This window comes from Perca flavescens, chromosome 1, assembly GCF_004354835.1.
Source record: "Perca flavescens isolate YP-PL-M2 chromosome 1, PFLA_1.0, whole genome shotgun sequence".
NCBI lineage: Eukaryota > Metazoa > Chordata > Actinopteri > Perciformes > Percidae > Perca > Perca flavescens.
Genome location: NC_041331.1, coordinates 6,064,689 through 6,083,996, shown reverse-complemented (window position 1 = coordinate 6,083,996; position 19,308 = coordinate 6,064,689). Strand labels below are relative to the sequence as shown.

Genomic DNA, 19,308 nt, shown 5'->3' with positions numbered 1-19,308 from the left:
GTTAGCTAGCAATCATGTCTGATGGCAGACAGAATTGCAAAATGAAAAGCAATCCAACAGCATATTATACAATGTAAACAAATACACGTTTTCTTGCGCCGGCCTTTATAAAATGAGCAGTGGTGAAAGTTATTATAGTCCACAGATGTATTAAGAGAACGTTATAATCTGGTCATGCTATGATGGGAAATGGAAGTGACAATGCTCTTCTTCTCCGTTTTTTGGTGAATTCCTGTAGCAGAAACAGCGCCGCCTATAGGCCTTGAATATGAAGTAGCGTATTGAGTCATTTACAAATGGATTCGTTTGGACGCAACTATTCTTGAAACGAATCCAGGGAAGACGGATAAAAAAAAGATTGTTTTGGTACGTGTGGACGTGGCCTAAGCGGCCGTTTAAAGCAGGTAATCTGACCTTTGACCTACTTATAAGCCAATACTAAAGCAGTGATTGGTTAGTGATCAGTTAAGCAATTAGTGTTTGCAAATGTGAGGAGAGTGTGTGTGACCTGTTGAATAACTGGTTGTGTTTGGGAAAGGAAAGCATGTCATTTCCTTTCAGATTTTTGTGTCTTAAGTAGAGAAGTGTGTGTAGTGTGTTTTATGCAATTGAAAACTGAGTGAAATGCTGAGAAATAGCTTATGATCTTGGAGATTTGGTGTGTAGGTTTGGTCTTTAAATTAGAGGTTTCAAAAATCGGGTGACACGTAATGATTTTGTGTTTAAGTAGTTGTAAAAGAACTGTAACCTATTATGAAGCCTGTTCTTTTCATCTTCTGCAAAGTAATTACTTAGGCAAGTTAGGCTGCCCTAATTTTAAACTCTTTAGACATTAATTGTAATCTTTAATCAGGTATGTGCTGATGGTGAGGTGGGCTGTAAGCTAAATCACATTTTCTTTAGCCTCAGCTGCGACTGTAGTACTGTTTAATTGTTCTGTCTGCTGGAAATACGAGCCCATCATGTTTTGTTGTTTTTAATGTGGCCACTCCTCGCGTGGATTCGAACCCGCATCTAACACAACACGAGGTGGAGTAAATAAACTTCATTACCATTTTCGGCTACAGAAAGTGGTCAATAGTCAGGTGGCCCTCTTTCAACATTTAGAACGCTGTCGAGGGAGACAGTAAAGTCCGGTAAAGTCTTTATGTTTAGAAAAAGCGGACAATATGTGTGAATTCATCTACTTCAGAGGGACAGATGTTGGGGGAGTTGATGGTGATTGGCATCCAATAATTTCTAGAATGTTTCTTAAACTACTCCTGAAGGAATTTTACTTTATTAAAGGGAGATTTGATGGGGTTTAAAGATCTTGCACTGTATTTTTCCCCACTGAAGCCTGTTTTTTTACTACCCTAATTTAAAACTGTAAGTCAGACAAATGTAAGTCTTCAAACAGACAACAGGGCATTAGGCTAGGTAGCCTATTATCTGCATTATGCCAAAGGTCATTAAAAGAGTTTGATATCACAAAGCTTAAAAAAGTCAAAAAACGTAGTTACTCCTTACAAACTGATCACAGTCTCAGTACTGACAGACATGCATATATGCATATTTACGTCAATGACTCTACAAGTCTGGGAGCTGCTCCAAAAGCTATAAGTACAATGGAATCGAGATGTATTTAAAGGCCTCCGATGTCCACCTTGTTTCACTGACGGTGGACATTTGTTTTTTTCTTTTCATTTTCATGTAGGACACACTCTTTCTATCTCATAGTCACTGCAGACACTGAGTTCGGATTTTAAATTGCTTTAGTTTTCATGTTATTGTCTTTGATTTGGCTGAGGATGCCCATTGGAATTGTGGGCAACGCCTGATAAACGCAACGTAAAAATAATGTATACGAATTCTCATGACTCATCCATAAAATGGGAACTTTAATCAGGTATATGGTCATGGTGAGTTGGGCTCTAAGCTAAATCACATTTCCTTTAGCCATAGCTGCCACCGTAGTAGCCTACTTTCTCAGTTATTTTGTCTGCTGAAAATACGAACCCATTAGATTGTGTTGTCGTTATGTTATTTTTTAATGTGGCCTCTTTAGAATCGAATCCTCATCTAGAGCGCCATGAGGCCGGGAGAAATAGGCTGCATTACCATGTTTGGCCATAATGGGCATAGGTGTCAATGGGCAGGTGGCGCTCTTTCACAATGACTCACACATCTGAGACTACTGCTGGTATGCTACCTCATCGTTGCTGTATTTAAAGGCCTCCAATGTCCACCTTGTTTCACTGATGGTGCACTTCCCCACTTTTCCCCACTGAAGCCTGTTTTTTTTTATCTCCTGGAAATTAATACTTTATTAGGCTACCCTAATTTTAAACTGTTAAACTGAGACAAAGTCAGACAACTGTAAGTCTTCAGACAACAGAGGATTAGGCTAGGTAGCCTATTATCTACATTATGCCAAAGGTCATTAAAAGAGTTTGATGTCAAAGCTTAATAAACAATGAAGTTATTAGCATAATGCAATAAAAAAATGTAAGCAGCTTTACATGGCGGCTTTGAGACCGGGAGAAATAGGCTGCATTACCATGTTTGGCCACAACAAGGTGTTAATGGGCAGGTGGCGCTTTTTCACAATGACTCACAGATCTGATACTACTCCTGGAGCCTCATCGGTTAGTTTTTTTTTTTTTTTTTTTTTTTTCTGTTTAAACACGTTTTTCAAAACTCTACACACAAAATGCAAAATGCCTCACATCTCCTTCAAAGTCTAAATGCCTTCAAAATGCCATAAACACATCTCAAAAAGAAGCATTTGCATCAAATGGCTTTTTTCATAACAGTAAGCTACGTTTTTTGGATAAACCATGTGCACACTATTATTCTAAATCTAAAGCTCTTTTGTATTTGTAAGCCTTTCCTGGCGCAAAATACAGATCACATCAAACAAACTCTTTTGCGAACCATTTTGCTGGAAAGCTTCAATGATTCATGAGGCTTCATCTCGCCACCGCTAGCTTTTATACCTGTAGTTCAGTTCAATTGGTTTAGACCAACAACAAAAAGATTTTATTCTTATAGATCTGGCCCAAGTTGTGTTCACATGGACTAATTACGAACAAACCAATCGGTTTATCAATGACGATTAAATCAAGCGTCAGAATCATAGAATGTATAATATTAATGGACAACGCATCCAGTTTGGCAAAGTGCTGCAAATACCAAGTGCCTTAAACCTGCATTTTATCTGAATTCCAGCAGGGGGCGACACATGCGGTTGCAAAAGGAGGTCAGTTTCGTAGTAGTATATGTATATTAGAAAGTGACTCACTTCTCACTTGATTTATTACCTCAGTAAACATTTTAATAATGAGTTTATGGTCTCAATCGCTAGTTTCAAGTCTTCTGCAACACAGAATGATCATTTTTTTAATTATGGTCTCGTTGATTTTAAAATCTGCGATAAAACGGGGGTGTTTTAGGGCGTGGCTGTGATATGATTGCTAGTGAAAGTGTATAAAATCATTACATCCGCAACCAGGATGGCTACACCCGTAAAGGCAAACTCGACGACGGATAGCAGATCTCCACAAACCAATGGGTGACGTCACACATGCACTGTCCATTAATATACAGTCTATGGTCAGAATACACATCAGGGGTAATGAATCCATGTTTATTCTGTGTAACGACCATCGGTCTCCTTGTGTCTGTTGTTGAGCTGAAGCTACACAGTTTTAGAGTTGTGTTGGAGTTGGGTATCGGCCATTACATTTCATTGGGAATTCTGGGCAGCTGTTGGGAGTAAATTATAGATCCGACGCCAAGGCCAGAATAATGGCACGGCCCCAAACTGCCCTTTTTAAATACCTTTCCTGTCTTTCCTCAAAGTATGGAAAAAAAAAAAAAAAAAAAAAAAAAATCACAAAAGGTCTTAGAAAAATCCAGTGTCAGAATCAGATGCAAAAAAAGAAAGTTTAATGTGCTCGAAAGGAATTCAACACACAAAAAACCTACTAACGATTCCTTTGTCTAGTGTCATCTTATATTTGCAAAAAGACACTTTCCCCCAAAAGAAATCCACCAATAATCCTTTTCAGGACATGCGGTGTGAGAATCTAATTGGATACTTTGGAGTCCAAGGACCGCCTTTTTAGGACGGTCTTTCTGGTTGAGTTATATTGCTGATTTTTGCTTGTTTTTAGCCGAGTTCGCATCTCCAGTGCCAGCGCCTGAGGCCTTGGCTCTGTGTCAGTCTCTGCCTCTGGAGCTGTGCAGCAGCAACTAAGAGTGGCACTAGGAGGTGGGGAGTCTGGGACTTCTCTTTAGGCAGACATAACCGTCACCTGTCTATACCACAAAGACTCACAACATTATATTTGCCCTTAAAAAGGTCCAATGTGTAGGAATTTCTCCCATTTAGCATTGAGATCATATATATTACAATCACCTCACTTGCACCACGCAGTTCAAAGTACGTATTACAGCTTTGGTAGCCTTCACGCTTCAAAAAGCCTGTCTTTTGCTCTTTTCAATGTTCTTTTTCTGGGCCAAGAAGGAGACTCCTGTTCCTGAAATTTGGATTTTGAATACGTGTGGTATCTACATGTTTCCTTCTTCAAACTTGCCGGGGCCGGGAAGCTACGATACCCATTAGCAGCGTTAGCAGCACTTGTGAGTTTATCATGTGACAGCGAAAACAGTAGGGCGGAGGAGTATGTCCTGTATGTCCCTTACCGGCTAACGTATTTCAAGATGGCGCATGAATATGGAGCGTCTACCCAAGTTCATGCGAATGCAAATGTAAAAAATTTCAAGCCAAAAGGAATACTTGGAATTGATGGTGGTGGTAAATATTCATGAAAAAGGACAAGTTTGTGAACGGGCAACACAGATTTTGATAATGAAAACACGTTACACACTGGACCTTAATATAATAATATAATTATAAAAAAGATTTTATCACATTTTGACACAACGGAGCCAGCTCTTCCTGTGTGCACCTGTTCCTACTTCCTTGAATCTCATCTCAGTTCAGGTCAAGTCACCATGGTCACCATGGTACCCTGTGTGCTCTCAGTCCCTTAATGATGGCAGTATCTGCTGGTAGACCTCGGTCATGTTGATTTCCTGGAAGGCTGCAGCCAGCTCTGGCAACGACTCGTAGTTCTTCACTACGAAACCCTGGAGACTGATCGAAAGACACGGAGAGAAACACAAGAGAGAAACCAAATGAGAGCTGCTGCTGTGTGATCCAACACTGACCACCTGGTCCTAGAAGTCCTGCCTTTATTCCATTCCTCTGCTACATCAGAGTCATGTGCCTGTGATCCATACCCATGTCCGCAGGAGGAAGACAAAGGGCTTTCAATGAGAACCCTCATCATCCTCTCTTTGCATTTCTTGCCTGAAGAATCCACATCCACCTTCACCGTCTTCAAAAGGCGACAGAACTCCTGAAGAGACATGAGTACGGTCAGAATGCACTCATCATTCACGACTCCACCAATACCTTCACAAACTAAACATACAACATTCAATTAAGTTACTGTAGCATTAGAAACTAAAGTTACAAGTTATACAGTGTGGTTTCAGTGTTTCCCACACAGACTAATGTGTGGCGGTGCGCCGCACTATCAACACCGGCCGCCGCACATTGCGTTACACATTTGTTCTTAAAACGCTATTTAAAACATGTTCCGCTGCATTTCCTTTCCCTGCTCTCTCAGTCTCTCTGTCACACACACACACACACACACACACACACACACACACACACACACACACACACACACACACACACACACAAACCCACATGCACTGAGCTCTCTTAAAAAGAGCCACAGCACCATTTTACAACAAATTCGTTATCGCGCTGATGTGACCGAGCCCGACCCGACCCCGACCATAATTTCTAAATATCTGTCCAAACCCGGCCCATCGGGTAACGTCGGGACCCGTTAGACCCCAACGTTGCCTTCCAGGCAGCGCGGCAATGGTTATAGTTAGGGTTAAGGTGAGGGTTAGCTGCCTGTAAGGCGACGTTGGAGGCTTGAAACACCATCGAGCCCACCGTGCACACAGCGTCTGTCTCCAAAAAAGGAGAGAAGACGGCTGGCGAAATTCACAAGTTCATGAAAGTATGGGATCTATCTCGTGAACAGCTTTACACAATCACACATTCACAATCTCCGACCCGACTCTTAGCAAACAAGCGATTCTGCCCGCTTTAGAAAGTTAACTAGTCGCAAGTTTGCGGTAAAATGCAGTTGGGCTGTCGAGGTCAAAACACTATATGTAGCAGCTGTGAATCAAATAAACGTATTATAAATAATGTTATGTCATTTTTTTTACTCTTACACTGAATGTTTGCTGCTTCAATCCAGATGAGTATTGAAAAGTATTTTCTGCTACTGAAAAAGGAACGTGTTGAGGATGAGGATCAGCCTGAACCGGAGGTAGCAGTCTGAAACGGAGCTCAACAGTCCGACCAGTGGAATTAGTTATGTTATTAATTTGTTTACAATAGTGAAAGACAGGGTCAGGGAGAGAAAGACATAGATTCGTTAGGCATTAAAGTAGGAGACAAGGACAGCATTCCTCCTATGGAATCCGTTCATTCGCATTTGGTGATCAACACTTTTTGACTGGCAAGATGGCGGCGAGCGGAAACAACAGCTAAAGTGAGTTGTTCAAAACCTTTTTTTAGTAAACTCTGTGTACACAAACAGTGTTCTCAATGCTGGAGTTCATGTGTAGAGCTCCTGGTGATACTTCGAGCAAAGTTTCATGTTGTGTCGAGCCTTCTCAGTGTTTTAAAAATAGTGATTTTGATGCGATCATAGTAGTGCCCCTAGCTCTCCCATTTAAAAGGCCATTTGACCGAAAACGAAAATAAGGTCAATCTCAAAAGTGGCGCTTCAGTCCAAATTATGCTTTTAAACGAAAGTTTGACTCGGGTTCATTCACAAAAAGACCCTAGGTTGCATTTTGTTATTACTAATAAATGGCCTTTAAAAAACAGTATCGGTCAACCCCTAGTAATGATGCATCGTGAAGTGGTTAAAAATCAATATAAATGTGTAAAGATTACAAGATGCAGTTTTTAAAACGGTGCGTAATGTTTTAAGGGTGTAATCTACTTTTGATTTGTCACTACATCTTCTTAGTTTATTGATTTGAAGAGATTTTTTTTCTATTTATTTAGTTATTTTGATGTGGGATTTGTTTTAGACATCTAATTATTAATATTTCATTTAACTTTTGTTACTTAAGATAAAATACAATTTCAGTTGCACTTTTGATAAGAGGACACATCTGTTGTTTGGCACAGTTTGTATAAGTAACAGGTAAAGGAATATCTTTCACTCCTTTGTGCAGCTCATTCTGTTAAAACCAATCCTGAGAAAAATCCTATTGTGAAACTTAAAACCGTGAATTAGGGCTGCTCGATTATGGAAAAAATAATAATCACGATTATTTTGGTCAATATTGAAATCACGATTATTTAACACGATTACTCATTAACATTTGGATATAATGGATAGTGTCCACTGTCCAGGGTATAATCTGTTAGTGTCCTTTATCTCACAAAAAGAGTCTTTGGATCAGAATAAAATCTGTTTTACTACTGTGAGTTGGTTCAGCTTTACAGATATCACACAGAACGTTACACAGCTAATGAACAGTTCCACAGACATAACACAATGTGCATCTCACATCATATGTTCACTCAATATGACCACTACTACTGTCATTACGAAACATTGTGCCAAAATATCAACAATAATGTCGCCGTCAGTTGGCTTATTTGCTAGCTAACTTTAGGAAAAATCCAGCACATAGACGGTACCTTAGAGTAACGTTACGTGAAACAGGTGATTTAACGTCCCTGCTCATTTACATACAGTTTAACAACTAAACTAAATGATGAAGAAACATTACTATGTTTTTTCATGTTGGTTTTGAGCAGTATGCCTCTGTACCTCCACTAAACTGGAAAAAGTTTTAAACAGTAAGCGAATACAGCGTGTCGGGTGGCTGTTCCTAAACAACTGAGTTGGTTTTGCCTTTTTTTGCTCACCAAACGCTGCTGCCATCTTTACTCGCGCAGAGTTTTTAAATTCCAGCGGATGACATGTACACGACTTGCCTCCCTGACTGGCTTCGGGAGGGGCGGATGTGATCGTGTCATTCAGAACACAAGACAAAATAAGAGTGTTCTTGCAAAACAGAACATGGCAAAATAATCGTTTTTTCTCAATTATACCATTTTGGTGATTGTTGGGAGCCAAAATCGAAATTGAAATCGAAATTCAATTAATTGCACAGCCCCACCGTGAATCGTATAGAATCATAAGTTGAGTGTATTGTTACATCCTTATTCATAAGACATACATTGTCATGACATGGTCAGTCCATACTAGACCTTTGTAATCACTTCACAAATTCTTAACTTTTTAAAATTTCTGTGAGTGATTTTTACGTATGTGAGATATATGTGTGTTAGTTGTGTTACCATATGGTTGTTAACCATAACACAACAAGCTAAGCTACTGGATGCCTAAAATTTCCCTCGGGATGAATAAAGTAAGTAAGTATCTAAGTAAGTATCTATGTAAGTAAGTAAGTATCTATCTATCCATCCATCCATCCATCCATCCATCCATCCATCCATCCAGACTCAGTGGTGAGTGAAACCGAAGCAGAGGGACAGACACAGAGCTGTAGCGGAGCCAAAGTAGCGCACTTTTTAATTTAATAACTTTAAAATCGGTTATCCAGCAAATAAAACGCCGATACAAATAATCTACAAACTGCCAATAAACGGCCCATCCCTTGTATGTACATGCTGCATAAAATACATACACAAAAAGCAGCAGGCTCATGGTGTGTTAAACATGTGGGTTGGTACCTTGATATTGGGTCTGGCTCCCTGCAGAACCACCAGTATACTCTGTCCCAGTAGTAATCTCCCAGTGAGCTGCAGCGCCCGGCTCCAGCGCTCCAGCAGACCGATGTAACGACTCCGGGATCGGATGTGGTCTAACGACAGCACTGCCGTCCACTCCTCCTCTCTCTCTCTCTCTTTCACCTCCTCCTCACCCCCTCTGCACTTCTCCGTCACCTCCACACACTGCTGGTTTTTAAACACAGACCAAAAGAAATTATCTGAGGAGCATTCCTTTCAGCCTCGTGTTGTCCTCAGTCGGTTTTTTTCCTGTTCATAAGCATCAAGTATAAATGATCACCCAATTCTTTGATACAGCTTCTTAACCAACTTCATTCCAACTAATTACCACTAGTTTTACACGTACAGCATTTATGGAATACATCGTCAATACACCTCATTCATATTAAATTATACCTCATTTTTTGATTTATAAAACCCAGAAATGATTAATTATTTTGACTAATAGGTAAGATCAGAGGAACGTACGTTGATGAATAATCACAGCCTGTTTCGTGTATGGAACCATGTGTGTAATTTTTGGGCAATTTGGTTGAATAAAACCCTTTTTTTTTTTTTTTTTTTTTTTTTTTTAGACACTTTGAAAACAGGTCAAATTTGCCCCGAGGACAACATAAAGGTTAATGTAAAAATGTTGTTCAATTATATGTAAACTAGAGATGTTTCAATCGCAAGTATCGGAGCCGGTACGGGCATTTTTGGCTGGTCGAGGATAGGGGCAGGAATCACCAGAGGCCTCATGATACGATCACATCATCACAATACATCGCAATATTATTGCAATTTAAAATATTCTGCAATATATATTGCAATTTATGATCTTTTATCCTACTTCAAATGTTTCCCAATTTCAAATTATGTCCGCAAAATGAAACTTTGTCAACATCTGTTTTATATGAAAAAAAAATGTATTTCTTGTTCATCTCACTTCAATTGTATTGCTGCAAAATGGGATTGTCAAGCAGACAAAGTGACCAACACATATATAATAGATTGATACTTGGCGTCTGTGTATGTATACAGTATTGCAACAGAAAATATCACCATACTATGCTGTATTGATTTTGTACCCCACCCATAGTCAAAAATCACTTTACCCCTATCATTTACGTCACCTGAGCACAATTTGCGGCAGCATGGAAACTCGCAAGTAACTTGTCATATTACCTTTGTCACTACCCGATGTGAGTCGAGTGCAGATGTGAGCTGCGCATGCGTCACTTTGCGACATAGCAGTAATTTATTATTTAGCGTAAAGGCTGTTTTATGGCTCTGCGGAGGCTCCACGCAGAGCTTTCGCTGTAGCCTACGTACTGTAAGTGGCCTGATGTTTATACTTGTGCGCTGGTGTGAGTGACGAGCCGGCGTGTGTGTGTGTGTGTGTGTGGGGAGTGTGTGGTAGAGCGAGGGAGAAGTGAGAGAGTGACGGTGATTAGCTTCGGATCGAGTACCGACTCTATAGAGTCATAATGAGAGAAACAAAGTGTCTCCCCTGTGCTTTCTGACTATGGTGGGAAATCTGTAGCAGGAAAAGTTAACCCTCTCCTTGATTTCATGCTGTTTACGGAGAAGGAGAACCAGGAAACGAGTCGGGGGAAATGTGTAACGTGTAGTTACACCTTTCGAGAGGTGCACGTCAGGCTATGGCGTAGGGTCCGGCTATGGCGTGGAAGTATTTTATACTACAAAAGTGAAAATAGTCCCAACATCCAATATCATCAAAGTGGATTTGTGAAGTCGATTTTATATGCGAGTTTTACAAAAAATACTAGCTGCACTAAGTTAAGCTGAAGACATCTTTTAGTTACTTTGTTAACTTTTGTAAACAAAAAAAAGGTGTGCAGCTCTATTGTCTAGGCAAATACAAGCGTCGGCTTGGGACTCGCCATCGGCAGATATTCAATATTTAAAAAACTGGATCGGGATCAGGGGCCATCCCTAATGTTAACAGCTACATTTCTAAAGTTACAGCTCAATAGAGAGTCTGTAAACGTGTTCATTCAGCCTACCTGCAACCACTCCACCAGCTGATGGACCATTGGTTCTGGAGGTAAAGCTGCAGCCTGATCCAGCAGCGTCTGTCTGATGTTGTGACACTGAGTCCTAGAGAGAGCAGTGGAAGAGACGGAGATGGCGGGGGGACAGGTAGGGTAGCTGGGCTGCAGATGGAACAACAGTCTCACGTCCAGCCCTCTTTCTCCTCCGACAGTGCTGTTGATTTGGACCACGAGCCCATCCTGAGCTACAAGGCAAACAGAGTGAATGCTGCAGCACTGCTACAGGACTAACAGACAGTAGGATTTGAGTTTTGACTGTGACGGTGTTGTGGTTGAATAAAGGGTAGTCTCGCTTTGCCAGACCCTCCTCCCAAGCGCGCTGAAGGGAGGTCTGGCTACTCCACATAGCATCCCAGGATGGGAGGAAAACATGCTCCGGTTTAATGGCATTTCTTTAAACCAATCAGAACCGTCATGGGCGGTGCTAAGCTCCGCACAGAGCCGCTGCAAAATAGTTGTGCGAGAGAAAACTCAAGATTGGACAGATGGTCCAGCTAGCTGTCTCAATTTACCGTGCAGGAGATCTGAGGAACAGTCAACAATAGTCCTCATTAATCCACCGGATTTAAAATTCCAACACAAAGAAAGCGGAAGCAAACGGAAAATCCATGCATCCGGCAGAATTTCCTGCGGCACCGGAACAATCCCAGAAATGTAATGTCAAGGATACAGACTAAATAAAGTGAGACGTGCAGTGCCGTCTTGGTTCCGATTTGCATCCCCTGGCGCGTGCAGAGAAGCGGAGTTTAACTGCTGCACTTGCAACACCTGCGAATTGCTTAATGCATTGTTTCGAAATACTTATCAGTATCGTGGAAAACTCGACAGGGTTTTCCATAGTAAAAAGGGACTCATTTAGCTACATATACGTTTATTTGTCTGTAACATTAAGGCGACATGTGAATTGTTTAATGTGTCGTTAAGTATTGTGGATTAATCGACAGTGTTTTCCAAAGTTCATATTGCCATGCACCTTAGCTACATAGGCCGACTTATAGGCCTATGTATGTGACTCGACATCACATGCAGGTTTATGAACTATATATTTTTTCCTTTAATCTAGACTACCTCCATCTGTCCATTCTCTGCGGGTGTGGTCTGAGGATGCCCCGTCTTTGCTAACCCGTCCCTCCCTGCCCTCTAACGTGATTTCTGTTTTGATTTAATTTAGTTAAAAAGGTGCTCTAAGCGATGTCACGCGTTTTTTAGGCTACAACATTTTTTGTCACATACTGCACACATCTCCTCACTATCCGATAGCTGCCTGTCCCATGAACACACTGTAAAAAAAACGCGGTCTCTGTAGACAGCCCAGGCTCAACAAACGGCAACGAAAACAAACTGTGCCAACCTGCACCACGAAACATAACAAACAGTGTTCCAGCCAATAATCGACAAGATGGAGTTGAGGGGGGGGTTAGTGCGCAGAAGCACGGAAGGGAGGGGGAGAGGACGGGATGGGGAGGAGGGAGGAGCGAGCTAGTCTCGTTTGGTTTGAAAATACTTTGAACGTCAACAAGAAGTAATGTCACCCAACATCGCTTAGAGCACCTTTAATATGGCTTTTCAATTAACCACTTTGTTCACCTGTCTACCACATGAGTTACAGTGGTGATACACATTATATCAGGCCGTTTTTCCACCTGATATAATGTGTACCCCCTCCCCTTACATGCAGAGGGTCTATCCTGTCATCATGTGTGTTATTTTCTGTGTTTTTCAGGTCACAATAAAAAACCTGAGATAATATTAAGATGTCTGCTCTTTTCTGGGAAAAGTTACACATTATATCAGGCCGTTTTTTCACCTGATATAATGTGTACCCTCTCTGTAACTTTTGCTAGAAAAGAGCAGACATCTTAATATTATCTCCGTCTCAAAAAAGTTCATTGTGACTTGAAAAACAAAGAAAATAACACACAGGATAGACTCTTTGCATGTTAGGGGAGAGGGTACACATTATATTAGGTGAAAAAATGGCCTGATATAATGTGTATCCCATCTCTAACTCATATGGTAGACAGGTGAACAAAGCGGTTAATTGAAAAGCCATATTAAACTAAATAAATTAAAACAGAAATCACTTTAGACAGACGGAGGCATCTTCAGACCACACCTGCAGAGAATGGACAGATGGAGGTAGCCTAGATTAAAAGGAAAAAATATCGTTCATGAACCTGCATGTGATGTCGAGTCACATACATAGGCCTATCAGTCGGCCTATGTAGCTAAGGTGCATGGCAATATGGAACTTTGGAAAACACTGTCGATTAATCCACAATACTAAATGACACATTAAACAATTCACATGTCGCCTTAATGTTACGGACAAAAACTTATTTATGTAGATAAATGAGTCCCTTGTTACTATGGAAAACCCTGAGTCTTCCATGATACTGATCAGTATTTCTAAACAACGCATTAACAATTCGCAGGTCGCTATTTGTTCCATTTAAGAGGTGAATTCGAGGTGCAGCAGTTAAACGCCGCTTCTCTGAGTGCACGCTCGCTCCCGCGGCCAGGGGATGCAAATCCTGGCAGTGATAAGTGCCTTGGCACGACACCGGCATTGGAAGCCAGTGGTTTTATAGTCAAACCTGAGACTAGACAATATAATAAACCGTTGTTTACATTATAATGCACTTAGGCTCGCACAGAAGTAGCCAAATTGGAAACTTGGATTTACCTAAATATCATACTGTATAAGAACTGAAGCTTTACAACTTCTGGTGCCCTCGAGAGTGGCAGCCTTCTCTCATCTGTTACGTTTATTCTCTTATATTGTCCATATTTAATGCTGGTCTCTAGACTTTATCCTTGCACTATTGGACTTATTTGCACTACCACCATGACACACACTCTCAAAGAGCACATTACCATGCATACTGAATTAGAGGGTCAGTCCCTGCCCTGTCACTGCAAGCGTCTCATTCTTATACATCCCTTAAGGCTGTTTATGCTTCTGCGTCAACTCCACGCCGTAGCTATGGCGTCGTGAACCTTTCGGAGTTCTTCGTCGGGTTGAACACGTTTCTTTACATACGGTGCATTTCACCGCCAGAATGCTAGGGGGGGTGTGGTTTCCAGAGGATCAATCGCAAAACTCTTTGTTTACTTGTGCGTTGGTGTGTGCCTTGAGCCGACGTGTGTGTGTGTGTGTGTGTGTGTGTGTGTGTGGGGGGGGGAATGGGTGATAGAGCGAGGGAGAAAGTAAGAGTGATGGCGATTAGCTTCGGAGCAAGCTGTGACTCTAGAGTCATAGTGAGAGAAACAAAGTGTCTCCCCTGTGCTTTCTGACCACGGTGGGAAATCTGGAGCAGGAAAAGTTAACCCTCTCCTTGATTTCATGTTGTTTATGAAAAAGGAGAACCAGGAAATGAGTAGGGGGAAATGCAACGCTACCAAGCCGTGGCCAAGCGATGTGCGTCGCGACGTGTAGTTACAATTTTCGAGAGGTGCACGTCAGGCTAACCCGTAGGGTCCGGTGTAGGTTTGTGTCTCCACGTACCTACATACGTAGCAACGTCGTAGATTTTACGCAGAAGTATAAAACAGCCTTTAGCACATTCATGTGGATTTCTTTTATTTTGTATATTTTCTCTTATTGTCCATATTATTCATGTGGATATGTAATTTTATCATCCTGTTTAAGATGTGTGTGATGTCTTTAAGCTACTGGGACCTTGAATTTCCCCTTGGGGATCAATAAAGTATCTATCAATCTATGATCTATCTTTAAAACTAATCGATATGGAAAAAAAATCTAATATCACGACATTTTTGGCTAAATAGCTGTCGATATTACGTCGGGTTGACTATTGTTGCAAAAACATTAACACATGATAGTTTTGATAAATAATCACCTATAACTTGGGTAATAATGACTCAGCGGGTAAAGGCAAATAACAGAACAGATAGCTAGTAAGTCTGGTAAGTTCAGAAAATTACATCACTTTACTGTAATGCATGATATTATTTATTTATCTATTTTATTTTACCTTTATTTTACCAAGGAAAAGAATCACATTGAGATTACAATCTCTTTTACAAGTGAGCCCTGGCCAAGAAGGCAGCACATAGAGGATACACTTTAACAGACAGACAGGGACGGACAGGAATAAGAAATAACAAATAAAAACAGAAAATCACCACACGTTGGCGTGGCTTGATACCAAAGGTTAGCTACAGGTTGTATATCAACACGGTACATTTTTTGTAACTTGTAGCGTTAACGTTATACGACCATGTTTGTTTGCAGCTAACTTAAATGCTAACTAACGTTAACTTACCAGACTGCTGGATGAGTTGGAACTCTCCTTCTCCGCAGTAAATGGACGATAACACTGAAACTTCCTCTAAAGCAGCGTCAGACATTATTTACGAATCAACATCATGCATGTTAGCTAATCCGCAACAGCTTTAAACAAGCAAAACGTATGGTGAATTTAGAAATTCTTTGATTTAACTGTTTTCAGTGGATATTATGCTGCTACACATGTCCGCACCGCCTTGTCGTCCGGGTAGATTGCATACCATGTTCATCAGTTCCGCGCGGCGCCAAAACTCTATGGAATGCCGTTTTATTCAAATTAAATAAATAAATATGCCTATGAAATACATCCTTAAATAAATAAATTAGGCAATAAATACATAAATGAATGGGAATAAAAATGGTGCGTTCCATTTGTAAGTCGGAAATTTCAAATGGAACGCCACTTGAAATTGGATTTCCGACATGGAAAGTCGGAGAACCTCACAGCAGCAGCAGCCAGAGCAAAGCCAACCGGAAAATCCAACATGGCTGCTCCGTGCATCAACAGTAGTGACAGCTGTAGTAGCATATAGTTATTAGCAATTCTGTCTTATTTGTGTCTCTTTAAACCACTCGTACATACAGTCCTAGTCCTATCTATCTGTGTACATGTTACGCTGTTTATATGCACAAAATACAGCGTAACGTTGTTATCAACTGATATTGCTAACATTGGCTAACCTAGCTAGCGCAAACATTCCAACATGTTGTACTGGAACCTGAGTGTGATGTTATTCCCCGCTCCGGCTTCCGACTTCAGAGATAAATGGAACGCGGCTATATGCAAAAAAATTTAAGATATTTGATAAAAGAATGCCTAAAAATCTGTACATCATTTCGGAAAAACATGATAGTTGCCAAGGAAATCAATGATTCTGCAGAGCAGACATCCTGTTTTGTATCTAACTGTTCTCCAACTGTCTTCATCATTCTGAAACCAGAACACAATTAATGTTGAGGATTTTCACTCCTGCCACCTAAAAAAGCTAAAAAAAATGTCTAATGTTACTATTTTTAAGTTAGGCTAGACCTACATAAAAGGGTAGAGTTTACAGAACCAATATTTCCCCAGTAAATGAACTTTTGCTCCATTGATTTGAAGCCATTCAGAGATACTGAGGGGAAATGACAAAAAATTTAAGGTATTTTAAAAACCTAAAATATTCAGGGCTTTTGAGAAAAGATTCGGGGCTGGATGTGCATCACAGGAGCTCAGCTCTTTGGTGGTGATGTAAGATGAGACCAAAGCTCCGACCAGTTTGGCACGCCTGCCTCACTCAGGGTGGCTCGTAGGTGCTGAGGCTGCTGTCAACATGGGGGCTGGTGGGGGCGTAGGTGGGAGCCCGACTGCCCGGACGACTGCCTACCTGTCTCAAGCCAATCAATCATCAACTGGATGTCCTGGCCAAAGAGGGAGTTAGTGGAGATGTTTATAAGCTACCACCGCTAAGTGCCTGTGCCACACCTGAACAGCCACCGTTTATAGTGAACGGCTGGGTCATCCAGAGGAGTGCAGCCACTATCATCTGACCTCTACAATATCTTCCTCAGCCGTAATGTATAATAGGCGCCATGGGTGGGCAGTTGCCACAGGGCCTCTGTCTGCCACGTGGTTGGATGATTAGGCCAGCAGTAGTCTCTCATTGTCAGACCTTCATCCACAGCACTGTGGAGGAGGGTCTGGCTAGTCCACACAACATTCCAGGTTGGGATAAAAATGTGCTCTGGTTTATTGGCATTTCTTTAAACCAATCACAATCATCTTGGGCGGTGCTAAGCGCCTTACAAAGCCACGATGCTGCTGCAAAATTGCCATGTTTTGGTGGAACATGTGTACGTTTAAAGGTTTTAAAAGTTTTTAGTCGTGCAACAGAAAACTCAGATTGGACAGATAGTCTAGCTAACTATCTGGATATACCCTGCAGAGATCTGAGGAGCAGTTATCCATGGTCCTCATAAATTCACCGAAATTAAATTACAAAACAAAGAAAGCGGAAGGTGACGGACATCTGGCCGAAAAGAGTGACATCCAGCAGAATTTCCGGTGGCACTGGTGCAATCCGGGTAGTGAAACGTTGTGGATATAGACTAGGCCAGCAACGATGTCCTCCGTGAGGCTCTTCGATGGTAGGAGCATGATGGAGGCGGGCCAGGTGTTGCCAGCCAAGCCAGCAGAATAAGGCGTTGTGGCCATCCAAGGCCGGCATCGGCGAGGAGTCGATGCCACAAAACTTCTAGTGGTCAAAGACCTTACTCAGTGACACCAGAGAGAGGATTTAGATTGTGAAAGTAGATCCGTGCTCCAAGTTGGCTGAATGAAAATAAGAGATGAACAGTGCTGGGGCCAGATGCATAAAACTCATGATTCATGACTAACATTGTGCCTACGCTCATAGCGCATTCTTTTCATCAGATATATAAAGCTGCATGTATGGCCCATTATTCATCACGTTTCTGCAAACCATCATTGCAATTCTCAATCATCATTATTATTAAACTTCAGAAGGATGATCAATGAGTCATTCATAGCGCTCATGTTGAAACAGACTTTACAAAGTGCGTCACAATTCCGGATAAAAGCAAAAGATAACTATTATCTGATAGTATGTGGTTGCTACCTCCTGATCAGGCGGTGAGTGCCGAGGCGGAGCCTCGATGGGTGAACCAATAGTGAGTGTTTGAGTGTGTGTCATGTGATACTTGAAGGTATCTACATAAGAGTGACATGACACATGAACCCTAACCCTAACTTGTTAAGACAAAAACCGAATGACACCTACTAAAAGAAGTTTTATGTCATAAACGTTTATGACTTGTTTATAATGTTTATGACACATTCATGACAATGTCATGTCGCTGTAGATACTTTCAAGTAAAGTGTAACCATATGTTATCTATACTTCTGTGTTTGCTGCCTTGGTGATGTTTTATTCAGCGGTTAAAATGGCAGGTAATTTTGTAGTTCATGTAGCCTAATATGCTTGTTGTACCCGCTGCGATCTCCATAAGGGTTTTGTCCTTTTCTGGTTAATTCTAGTGGCAAAATATTGTAGTACTGTTTCCATCCCTGACTGTAACAAAAAACTTCATTGATAGTTAATAAATAATGTATGTCATGTTTTATACACATAACTTATAAATTGATTAAAAAAAATAACTTTTGGGCTGCAAGGTTGAGAAAACCCCTTTGACTGATTGGACTGAATGACCACCATACAAATCTGTTCATTAACAATTTGGTGAGGATTAATTAATGGATTACCAACATTTCTAAATGCATTTTTACTAAATAGAAATGATAAACAGACATTAAAGGACTTCTTTCCTACAACACAATCAATTGTGTTCTTGTTAATGGATTATAATTGATATATTAGGCATGAGAAATGATTTATTAACCATCAGTTACAACTTTTTCTTTTAACTCTTTGTAATCTGTGCCTTATTAGAAAGTGGTGGCATCACTTTTCCTGTATTTTTTTCCCAAACGCAGGAGAGATTTTGGTTTGTCTTTGAGACTCTATTGCAAGTTGTAACCATCCATCCCCTCACCCCTCACAGGGCCTGGACCAGCCCCACCTATCAGGAAGTGTTAAGTGTAGTAACATGAGAGGCCACTAAAATGTTCATCACCCACTTTGTCCTGACAAAAGGCGTACAAGGAGGCTTAAAAAAAAACAGCATGGAAGCATCTAGTCAAATAACAACCCTGAAAAATGCCTCCTTTTGAAGTTTGGTGAACTATGGAAATGTTTTCCCCAAAGTAGGTTTTTTTGATGAAAGGACTGCTTTCTATGAATGTCAGAGGATGCTGAGTGCAGCTGCAGCTGTTTGTAGCCTGTTTCTGTTTCAGCTGCTAGATCAGACCATCACGCTGAGAAATGCAACGGCTTGATGCAATGCACATCGCGGCTAAACTATTAAATATATATACTATATAGTTTATATATACTATATAGACTATTAGCCTACCGATGGCTCGGGTGCTGAGTTTGAATTAGGATGCCTCAGATGAT

General features: G+C 40.9%; 1 protein-coding gene across 2 annotated transcripts; it reads right to left on the bottom strand.

Annotated features, from left to right (window-relative positions):
- Positions 1-4,855: 4,855 nt before the first annotated feature.
- Positions 4,856-15,522, bottom strand: rwdd3 (RWD domain containing 3). 2 transcript variants are annotated; one of them, XM_028582724.1, is made up of 5 exons: positions 15,270-15,522; positions 10,933-11,165; positions 8,867-9,088; positions 5,290-5,408; positions 4,856-5,143 (listed from the first exon to the last, which is right to left on the bottom strand). In XM_028582724.1, the coding sequence occupies exons 1-5, from the start codon at positions 15,352-15,354 to the stop codon at positions 5,029-5,031; spliced, it is 774 nt and encodes a 257-aa protein (XP_028438525.1). In that variant the 5' UTR covers positions 15,355-15,522; the 3' UTR covers positions 4,856-5,028. The 2 variants fall into 2 exon arrangements, with proteins under 2 accessions (XP_028438525.1, XP_028438516.1); XM_028582715.1 differs by having other exon boundaries at positions 4,857-5,143; positions 8,867-9,091.
- Positions 15,523-19,308: the final 3,786 nt, after the last annotated feature.